Source organism: Neomonachus schauinslandi, chromosome 6, assembly GCF_002201575.2.
Source record: "Neomonachus schauinslandi chromosome 6, ASM220157v2, whole genome shotgun sequence".
NCBI lineage: Eukaryota > Metazoa > Chordata > Mammalia > Carnivora > Phocidae > Neomonachus > Neomonachus schauinslandi.
This window is the reverse complement of record NC_058408.1, coordinates 97507344-97518967: the sequence shown is the minus strand read 5'-3', so window position 1 is coordinate 97518967 and position 11624 is coordinate 97507344. Positions and strand designations below refer to the sequence as shown.

General features: G+C 39.1%; 1 protein-coding gene across 1 annotated transcript in view; it reads left to right on the top strand.

The window, feature by feature from the left end:
• DNA2 (DNA replication helicase/nuclease 2) overlaps positions 1-11624 on the top strand; it is a 45518-nt gene that overhangs the window by 24607 nt on the left and 9287 nt on the right. The window contains exons 10-14 of the mRNA XM_021699851.1: positions 548-778; positions 4542-4658; positions 4739-4848; positions 5127-5236; positions 5890-6114. Of these exons, the coding sequence (XP_021555526.1) occupies positions 548-778; positions 4542-4658; positions 4739-4848; positions 5127-5236; positions 5890-6114 (793 nt within the window). The remainder of the gene's footprint in view (positions 1-547; positions 779-4541; positions 4659-4738; positions 4849-5126; positions 5237-5889; positions 6115-11624) is intronic.

Here is an 11624-nt window from a genome sequence, read left to right as displayed (position 1 = left end):
GCATAGAAGTAGGGGTGTCATTCAAGGTTCAAAGTGCTGATACACATGTTGTTCGGAGATCCCAGCCTGTGGGTGCAACAGGGGATATGCTCCCTAGCCCTTGTCTAGAGATCTTTTGATGAGAGATTATTTTATAACTAATAGAATGTTTCCTTAGCATTTCTTTTATTTATTTATTTATTTTTAAGATTTTATTTATTTATTTGACAGAGAGAGACAGCTAGAGAGGGAACACGAGCAGGGGGAGTGGGAGAGGGAGAAGGAGGCTCCCGGCCGAGCAGGGAGCCCGATGCGGGGCTCGATCCCAGGACCCTGGGATCATGACCTGAGCCGAAGGCAGACGCTTAATGACTGAGCCACCCGGGTGCCCCTTCCTTAGCATTTCTAACACTTTAGTGTAGTTTGTGGAAAACATAAAAATGAATGACTCAGTATTAGCATTATAGCTTTCAGGGGCCAGATGAACAAGTAAATTGTGGAAAAATGCAAATATAGTATTTATATATATGATGTAAATGGAAGCTTTCTCTGTCTTTCTGTTTCATAGGGAGGAGAGTGGCAACTGCATTGGAAACCTGCTTAGAACAGAATGTGTTAAGACAGTTTGTGATGGACAATATTTACATAATTTTCAACGTAAAAATGGTGACATTCCTGTCACAAATCTAATGGCAGGTGATAGAATTATTTTAAGTGGAGAAGAGAGAACACTGTTTGCTTTGTCTAGGGGATATGTGAAGGAGATTAACATGACATCAGTAACCTGTTTATTAGACAGGTAATGAAATGTTCCTTTGGTGGGGTAACAGCTTTATTGATATGTAAATTGCATACTATACACAGTTTATTCATTTATTTTTTTTTTTTTTAAATTTTATTTATTTATTTGAGAGAGAGAATGAGAGAGAGCACATGAGAGGGGGGAGGGTCAGAGGGAGAAGCAGACTCCCTGCGGAGCAGGGAGCCCGATGCGGGACTCGATCCAGGGACTCCAGGATCATGACCTGAGCTGAAGGCAGTTGCTTAACCAACTGAGCCACCCAGGCGCCCCACAGTTTATTCATTTAAACCATTATTCATCATTTTTAGTTTATTCTTAGAGTTGTGCAGCCATCACCAAAATCACTTTTAGAATATTTTCATCACCCCAGAAAGAACCCTTGTACCCTTTGGTATTCATTCCCCCTGCTCTAGACAATCACCACTTTCCTTTCTGTCTCTGTAGATATGCCTATTCTGAACATTTCATAGAAATGGGATCATATATGGTCTTCTGTGACTGGCTTTTTTTTACTTAGCATACTGTTCTTTTTTTTTTCTGAGAGAGAGTTAGTAAGAGAGAGAAGGAGCAGGGTGAGGAGCAGAGGGAGAGGAAGAAGCAGACTTCCCGTTGAGCAGGGAGCCCGATGTGGGGCCCTATCCCAGGAGCCTGGGATCATGACCCAAGCCGAAGGCACACCCTTAACCCACTGGGCCACCCAGGTGCCCCTCTTCTGGGTATTTCATATAACTAGAACCATATGGTTTTTGGTTTTGTTTTGGTTTTTTTTGCTAGTTTCTTTTACTTAGCATAATGTTTCTGAGGCTCATCTGTGTTTTGGCATTTATCAGTACCTTATTTCTTTTTTTCTTTCTTTCTTTTTTTTTTTTTTATATTTTATTTGACAGAGAGAGAGACAGCGAGAGGGGGAACACAAGCAGGGGGAGTGGGAGAGGGACAAACAGGCTTCCTGCGGAGCAGGGAGCCGATGCAGGGCTCGATCTCAGGACCCTGGGATCGTGACCTGAGCCGATGACAGATGTTTAATGACTGAACCACCTAGGTGCCCCAGTACCTTATTTCTTTATGGCTGAATAATATTCCATTATGTGGATAGGCCACATTTTGCTCATCCATTCACCAGCTGATGGACATTTGAGTTGTTTCTACTTTTTGGGTGTTATGGCTAGTGTTGCTATAAATAGTCACATACACATATTTATGTGAATATATATAGAGAGAGATTTCTTTATTTTAGAGGTGCAAGTGAGGGGAGGGGCAGAGGGAGAGAGAGAAGCAGATTCCCTGCTGAGCACAGAGCTCAACATGGGCTTAATCCCAGGACCCTGAGATCATGGCTTGAGCCGAAATCAAGAGTTGGATGCTTAACCATCTGAGCGCCCATAAGCGCCCCTATGTGAATATATTCTTATTTTCCTTTTTAGATACCTACTAATGGAATTGCTGGGTCATGTACTAATTTTGAGTTTAACATTTTGAGGAACTACCAAAATGCTCAACTTTTGTTTAGTATATTCTGTTTTGTAACGCTAATGTGGACATAATCTTATCTAGCTCTCACCAACACGGGAATGGCAGCGGGCTAGATCCCGTTAGCCTTGAAGCTTATTTGTAGCCCTCTGGGCACTCACCATTTCATTTTTTCCTTCTAAAAAGAACCGTTTTGGGGCGCCTGGCTGGCTCAGTCAGTCAAGCATGCAACTCTTGATCTCAGGGTTGTGGATTCGAGCCCCATGTTGGGTGTAGAGATTACTTAAAAATAAAATCTTTTTAAAAAACATTTTTTTCCATTTATAGTTGTGACATAAAGTATATTTATCTTTGTTAAAGTGAGTTCATTTAAAGAAAAATATTAAGTAAATAAAATAGTTGATATGAACATTTGTGGTTGAGACTACTATCCATGCTCACTAGTATCTACGTTCCCCTCTTCCTGCACTCTCAGCCTTCCTTACTTTTAAGTGCAGGCCATGCCTTGCCATATCTTAATGGATGGAGAGCAGCAATTGGGATGCAGTGACTTCTGGGTAACTGCCCTGGATGTGCCAGACTTGTTCTCTACGAGTCAGTAATTCTAGTTTGGCCACAGCCAGCCCTAGTCTAGATTTCATGATATGGGAATATGAGCCACAGTAATTCTTTTATCTGTTAGGATTTCCTGCGGTAGCTTGCAGTTATTTATTTAGTGTGTATCCTGCTTTGTAAATCCTTGAGGAGCTTATAATCTTGTGGGTAGACAAATAAACATATTTCTGGTCTAATATGACAAATGTTTGAATTGAAGAGAACATAGATGAGAGGCATTGAACTGAAGTTTAGAAGGCTTAGGGAAAGCTTTTGAAAAAGGTCATTCTGGATCTTCACCCGGTAGAATAATTAGCCTGGTGACAGTGTGAGAAGAGTATGCTAGACAGAGGAACGTGGTGCATAATAAAGACATGATGGTGTGATACAGTATGAGGTGGAATGTTCAGGAAAGTGCAGGAATGTAAAAGATGAAGAAGGGAGTGTGATTGGGGAGGTCAGTTCATAGAAGGTCTTACATACCATGTTAAGTTGTGACTATTCAGATGTATTGAAGAGTTTTAAACAGAAGAGTGATAATAATCAGATTTGCATTTTTCTGTGAATGCGTTGTGAAGAATAGTTAATTAATAGAGATGAAACTGAAAGCATAGAAACCAGGAAACTTGTAGTGGCCCAGGCTAGTGGTGATTGAGGGTGAGGTAGCTTTGGCAGAGAGGATGGAGTGATTTTGAGAAGTATTTAGAAAGTAAAATGGGCTGACATTTGGATGCTGATTGGATATGGAGTTTGGGAAGAGGGTGAGAGGAAGGGAGAGGGAAGGATAAGGCAGTGGTGTAGAGGCAAGTGCTATTGACTGGCATCAGACCCACAGAATGAGGTGATGTTCAGCAGGGATGAAGATTTGTTCAGTTTTGAATGTATTGAGCTTTCATAGCCTGGGTTTTGACCAAGTGGAAAGATCTTGTTGCCTGCTGGATATCCGAACCTGAAGCTTGGCTGAGCAACCAGGTGGAAAAGGAATGTGGGGTCAGGTCTCAAGATGTAGATTTTGGATTTAGAGCTACATGAGGGCATAGAACCAAAGGGGAAATGACAAGAAAGAGCAGTACAGAGGACCAGGGAGGGGACCCTAGGGAACTCCGGGATTTTAGGAGCTGGAGGAGGAGTGGGAGAAGGCATCAGGAAAGAGACCTGTGCTCCAGACTGGAGGAGAGAGGGGCCATGTGCTCAGGATCCTTCTGGGGGTGATGAGCCCAGGCTAGATTGCAAAGTGAGGCCTAGTGAATTGCCAGCAGTATTGTAGGTTCCTGAATAATTGCTTTGACCTTAGTGTCTTGTGCCCTATTTTCTCCCTTTTCTGCCAGTCCACCATTCTTATTTGTCTGATTGGCAAGTATGAATTAGGGCCTGGTAGCCATTTTAATAGCTATTCTGACTCATTTATTCTTTTAGCAAACAGCAGTGTATTTCTTTTTTTTTTTAAAGAGTTTATTTATTTATTTGTCAGAGAGAGCATGAGCAGGGGGAGGAGAAGTGGGAGAAGCCGGCTCCCTGCTGAGCCAGGAGCCTGATGTGGGACTTGATCCCAAGACCTGGGATCATAACCTGAGCCGAAGGCAGGTGCTTAACCGACTGAGCCACCCAGGCTTCACACAGCAATGTATTTCTTATACAGACCCAACTGACCATGTTAAATGAAAAACATTCATGTACATCTGTTTCACTGTTTTAGGAACTTGTCAGTACTCCCAGAATCAACTTTGTTCAGATTGGACCAGGAAGAAAAAACTTGTAATATAGATACTCCCTTAGGAAATCTTTCTAAATTGATGGAAAATACTTGTGTCAGGTTTGTAACAATGAGTGAATCTGAAATTTACCCCACTTTCCTAAGGAATATTACTAAAGACATTTTTTTTTTCTTTTCAGCCAAAAACTTCGAGATTTAATCATTGACTTTCGTGAACCTCACTTTATATCCTACCTCAGTTCTGTTCTTCCATATGATGCAAAGGATACAGTTGCCTGCATTCTAAAAGGTATGTGATAATCAGCATGTCTCCTTCCATTGATTGTTCTTGGTTGTATTTATAATTCAAAGTACATTCTAGTCTAGCAGTTTTATAACTTATTAAACTTATAATTTTTAGACAGATTCTCTTGGGAAGTAGTTTACATATATACTTTAATCACCATGACATTATCTTACTTTAAAAAGACATACTGAAGAACAGACTTGCATAGAGGCTGCTTTTCTTATAATTTGCTCATTGAAATCCAGCATTTTTTTTCCTGTTATTTTTAAATTTAAATGTAGGCTTGAATAAACCTCAGAGGCAAGCAATGAAAAAGGTACTTCTTTCAAAAGACTACACACTCATCGTGGGTATGCCTGGAACAGGAAAAACAACCACAATATGTACTCTTGTAAGGTTATTATTCTTTTGCTTAGAAACTAACGATTTAAATCAGCTTCTCAGTTCGGAGAATGTGATATTTTCTATCAAAAGGGCTGAATTTTAAATCAAAAGGCTTTATTTCAAATTAACCTTTTAGAAGGACATGAAAAATATAAAAAGCTAAGTCACAAAAAGTTGTAATCATGTTGTAGGTTTCTTGCATTTAGGATTCTCTGAGATCTTTTTCATTTGGGGGCATGTGTATCATTGTATATTTTCCTTGCCTTAAAAAAATAATAAATTATACAGAGGTGTTGAAATAGATTTTTCTGGGATTTTTTTTTCCATGTCAGTAAATTTCTGTGCTAATCTTAGAATAATCATAATGATGGCAAGAAATATTGATTGATTGATACTGTGTGCCAGGTGCTATTCAAAGTTTGTATTTTGTACTCAATTTTATTATTACTAATAATATATTTTAACATACCACTAATTAATAAGATAATGCCATGGGATTTTCATAAAACATTTTGCCTTTATAATTTTTTAAATATTTACTTTGGCTCAACTCTAAGATACGCTTCCTATTAAGTTTTCTGATTCTATTTGAAAAATATAAGCATGTTAATATCTGGAATTAAAAGTAATGTTATTTTCCTTTCTTTTATTCATTATTAGGTAAGAATTCTCTATGCCTGTGGTTTTAGTGTTTTGTTGACCAGCTATACACACTCTGCTGTTGACAATATTCTTTTGAAGTTAGCAAAGTTTAAAATAGGCTTTTTGCGTTTGGGTCAGACTCAGAAGGTACATCAAGACATCCAGAAATTCACAGAGGAGGAAATTTGCAGATCCAAGTCCATTAAATCTTTAGCTCTTCTGGAAGAACTCTACAATAGTCACGTAAGTACTGTTATTGCATAATAACACCAGCCTGAGTAGCCAGACTGAGTGGAGAAACATTCTGGGGAATTCAGTCACATTGACCAGTTTTATTAATTTATAGTTTGCTGTTTGCTTTTGAACTGAAATGGTTTCTAGTTTATTATTCAGGGCTCCCATTTCCTAGTTTAAAATATCCTAGTTATGGAAAATGCTTGTCTCTCTCTACTCACAACACTTCTGACACTAGCGGAGTTAGTGCAGATTCCACAGCTTGGGGCTCAGCCCCTTAATAAGGTTGCACCACCCACTTCAGTTCTCAGTTATGTCCGGGGCCTCCTGTGCATCAGAACAACCAGCCATAAATCAGGGTTCCCATGACCCCATCCTACGGTTCGATAATTTGCTAGAATGGCTCACAGAATTCAAGATGTATTATATAGGATGCAATTTAGGAACAGCCAAATGGAAGAGATGCATAGGGTTAGGAATGTGGAAAGGGATACGGAGCTTCTATACCGTCTAGATGAACCACCCTCCCAGCACCATGATGTGTTCACCAATCCCAGAAGCTCTCTGAACCCCTTTGTTTAGGGTTTTTATGGAGATTCCATCATGTAGGCACGATTGATTAAATCATTGATTTGGTGGTTGGTGATTAGCTCAATCCCTATCCCCTCTACCCTTCCCTAAGTAGAGGGGTCGGGGTTGGGATGGGGCTGAAAGTTCTAACCCTTTAATCTCTAGATTAGTTCCTCTGACAACCAACTCCCATCCTCTCATTAACATAAATGCAGGTATGGTTGCAAGGGATTTACTATGAATAACAAAAGATAATCCTCTCACCCCTAACACTACCGAAATTCTAAAGGTTTTAAGAGCTCTGTGTCAGGAACCCAGAGGAAGACCAAACATGTATTATTATAATATCACACCTAGAAAACTACTAATAATCAGGATTTTTTAGCCAGTTTGAATTAAAGCAATGGTACATGAATAGTCTAACGATAAGTATTTCTAGACTTTGAGACTGTGATATAGAAGTTTTTATTTTATTATTTAATGTTTACATTTTTCTGGGAAGTTTTTATTTGTATTTTATTTATTTATTTTTTAAGATTTTATTTATTTGTTAGAGAGAGCGAGAGCAGGAACACAAGCAGTGGGGAGTGGGAGAGGGAGAAGCACGCTCCCCGCAGAGCAGGGAGCCGGATGCGGGGCTCAATCCCAGGACCCTGAGAGAATGACCTGAGCCGAAGGCAGACGCTTAATGACTGAGCCACCCAGGTGCCCCTAAATAAATAAAATCTTAAAAAAAAAAAAAAAATCTACCAAACTGTTTTCCAAAGCAGCTGTAACATTCCACATTCCCACCAGCAATGTATGAGTGATCCTTGTCAGCATTTGGTGGAGTTACTGTTTTTCATTTTGGACGTTATGGTATATAGGTATATAATGATACCTCATTGTGAATTTAATTTGCATATCCCTGATGATGATTATTGATGTTTTCATGTGCTTATTTGCTTCTCTGTATCTTCTTCAGTGAAATGTCTCTTTCTGTCTGTTGCCCATTTGGATTTTTTTTTTTTACTGTTGAGTTTTGAGTGTTCTTTATATGTTCTAGATGTTAGTCCTTTAATGGATATATTTTTGAATGTTTTCTCCCACTCTATAGTTTTTTTTTTTTTTCATGTTCCTCACAGGAGCCTTTGCAGTAGAAAAGGTTTTAATTTTGATAGAGTGTAGTATTTAAATTTTTTACTTTCATGCATTCTGCTTTCAGTGTCAAGTTTAAAAACTCTACCTCTAGATGCTGAAAGTTTCTCCTGTGTTTTTTTTCTAAAAGTTTTACACTTTTAAGTTTTACATTTAAGTCTGTGACCATTATTTTTATATGATGTGTGACACTTAGGTCAAGGTGCATTTTTTTGCCTATTGATGTCCAGTTGTTACAGCACCACTCCTTGAAAAACCATTCATCCCTCCACTGAGCTCCTTTTGCACCTGTGTTAAAAATAAAAAACCCATGGCGCCTGGCTCGCTTAGTTGGAAGAGTATGTGACTCTTGATCTTGGGGTCATGCGTTTGAACCCCACATTGGGTGTAGAGATTACTTAAGTAAATATTAAAAAAAAAAACACCCATTGGGCATATTTGACTGATGCAAACATTCTCAATAGTATATTCACAAATCAAATTTAGCAGTGTATTAGAAGGTTTGTATGCTGTGAACAAGTAGGATTTATTCCCATGATGTAAGGATCATTCAGCAAGAAAATCTATCAATGTGATCCTCCATCCTTTATTAATATGCCAATATCATTAAATTTGAAGTGACTTTCTTGTATAAAGTAGATATCTGGATAATGTTTTTTAGCTACTCTGCCAATCTGTTTTTTAATTGTTTTGATCCCTGTCTTTTAAAAGGTACATGGTACATACAGACCATTTATATTCGTCGTAAGTATTGATACATGTTAGGGCTTAAGTCTGCCATTTTATTTTTTGTTTTATGTTTCCTGTGGTTTTTGTTGTTGTTGTTTGTTTTGTTTTTGCAATCTCCACACCCATCATGGGGCTCAAACTCACAACCCTGAGATCAAGAGTCACATGTTCTACCGGCTGAGGCAGCCAAGCGCCCCTCTCTTTTTTGATTCTGTTTTCTTTTTCCTGCCTTATTGCTTACTTGGACATTTTTTAGAATTCCATTTTGATTTCTCTATAGTGTTTTTGAGTGATCACTTTGAATAGCTTTTAGTGGATGCTCTGTTGCTCTGTGCATTATACTATATATATATATATATATAACTTATAGTCCATTGATTTTGTCATTTTACTAGTGAGCTTGTGAAGTTAGAAAGGTCACCTCCATTTATGTCCCTTATCTTCTCCTGTTCATGATTGTCTTAATATTTTTCCTACATAGACTACGTCAGACTGTGTTCTAATTTTTGCTTCAACCATCAAATATAATTTGGAAGAAATGAAAAACCCGTTTTTTTGAAGATTTTATTTATTTATTTATTTGACAGAGAAACAGACAGAGAGAGTCCAAGCAGGCAGAGCAGCAGGCAGAGGGAGAGGGAAACGAAGGGAATTTGTTGCCAGTTGCCCTACTACCCTAAAAGAATGGGTAAAGGAAGATCTTTAAACAGAAAGGGAATGATAAAAGAACAGAAATTTGGAACATCAGGAGAGCAGAACATAGTAAGCAAAAATATGGATAAAAACAATAGGTTTGGGGCGCCTGGGTGGCTCAGTCGTTAAGCGTCTGCCTTTGGCTCGGGTCATGATCCCAGGGTCCTGGGATCGAGCCCCACATCGGGCTCCCTGCTCAGCGGAAAGCCTGCTTCTCCCTCTCCCACTCCCCCTGCTTGTGTTCCCGCTCTCGCTGCGTATCTCTCTGTCAAATAAATAAATAAAATCTTTAAAAATAAATAAATGAATAAATAAATAAAATTTCAGTTATATTTTCAGTTCTAAAATTTCCATTTGCTTTTTCTTTTATGCTCTATTTCTTTGTTGAGACTCTGTTTTTTATTTGATTCAACTATGTTCATAGTTGCTCAGTGAAACATTTTTATCATGGCTGCTTTAAAATCTTTGTTATACTCTTGAACTTGGGGTCATGAGTTCGAGTGCCACAATGGGTGTAGAGATTACTAAAAAAATAAAAATGAACTTAAAAACAATAAAATTTTTGTCCTACAATTCTAACATCTCTGACATCCTTGGTGTTGGCATCTATTGTATGTCTTTTTTTCATTCAGTTTGAGATCTTCCCAGTTATGTGTTTTTTTTTAATGTATTTTTTAATTTTTATTTATTTTTTAAAAGATTTTATTTCTATTTGACAGAGAGAGACACAGTGAGAGAGGGAACACAAGCAGGGGGAGTGGGAGAGGGAGAAGCAGACTTCCCGCCGAGCAGGGAGCCCGATGCGGGGCTCGATCCCAGGACCCTGGGATCATGACCTGAGCCAAAGACAGATGCTTAACCAACTGAGCCACCCAGGTGCCCCTATGTACTTTTTTAAAAGATTTTATTTATTTGACAGAGAACACAAGTAGAGGGAGAGGGAAAGGGAGAAACAGGCTCTCCGCTAAGCACGGAGCCCGACTCGGGACTTGATCCCGGGATGCTGGGATCATGACCTAGCCAAAGACAGACGCTTAACCAACTGAGCCATCCAGGTGCCCCCCCCCCTTTTTTTCAAGTAGGCTCCACACTCAGGCTTGAACTGACAACCCTGAGATCAAAACCTGAACTGAGATCAACAGTCGGACACTCAACCAACTGAGCCACCCAGGTGCCCATGGTTATGTATATTTTATGATGAAACCTGAACATTTGCATTATGTTATTTAATACTTCTGTTTTAGCTGGCTTCCTCTGACACTAGTCTGATAGGGCAAGAGGGTACCCCACCTCATTACTGCTGGGTGGGAGTTGAAGTGCAAGTTCCCATTTGGCCTCTTAACGTAACGATTAGGAGCTCCTCATTACTGCTGGATAGGGGTGAAAGTCTAGGTTCCCCACATGGTCTCCACTGACGTTGGGGGCTTATTATCATTCAGCAGGGATTAAAGTCCTGGCTCCCTACTTGGCCTTCTCTGTAATTGCCCCAGTAGGATATTGGAGTTCCTTTGCTGGCATCAACGGGGCGTAAGACTACAGTGTTTTCTGTGGTCTTTGGTTAGGGTAGAGTGGCTATTGTATACAAGATTTCTGTGTACTAGGCTTTCCTTTTCTGTTCCTTTGGCTTTTGTTTGAGCTTTCTTTGGTCTGTGCCCATTGGCATTCCTGGGTTGTTAAATTCTTCAGCTCCAAAGTTGGGATATACGAGGGCCAAAGAAAACCCAGGGAACAAACTACTGTTCCTCCGGTCCCAAGGTCCCTAGATGGTCTACCTTTTCTCCACCTTTCAGAGTTCTTATGATTGTTTTATATATAATGTTTAGAGTTTTTAGTTGTACTTTGTGGGAGGAGTGAGGAAAAGTACTCCAGTTTACCAGAAGTGAAGTCCTGATTGACATTTAAAAATAAATTATTGGGGCCGCCTGAGTGGCTTAGTTGGTTAAGCGGCTGCTTTCAGCTGAGGTCATGATCCAGGGGTTCTGGGATTGAGCCCTGCATCGGGCTCCCCACCCCCACTCTCTCTCGCGCTCTCTCTCAAGTAAATAAATAAAATCTTTTAAAAAACAAAATTAATAATAATTAAATTATTGGGGTGCCTGGCTGGCTCAGTTGGAAGAGCATGTGACTCTTGTTTGAGCCCTACATTGGGTGTAGAGATTGCTTAAATAAATAAAAACTTAAAAAATAATTAACTTATTTCCTCTTGAGTGTTTCAGATTTCTATTTGGAAATATCCAAATTTGAGCATTGTTAAGAGTGTCCAGAGAATTTACTTGATTTTTCAATTTGTAGTAAAAAGTTAAATTTTTTTGCATACTATAAATGTTTCAGAATTAAATAATATTGGGGGATTCCTGTTGTTTGGGACAAAAATCTTTTTGAACCTTAAA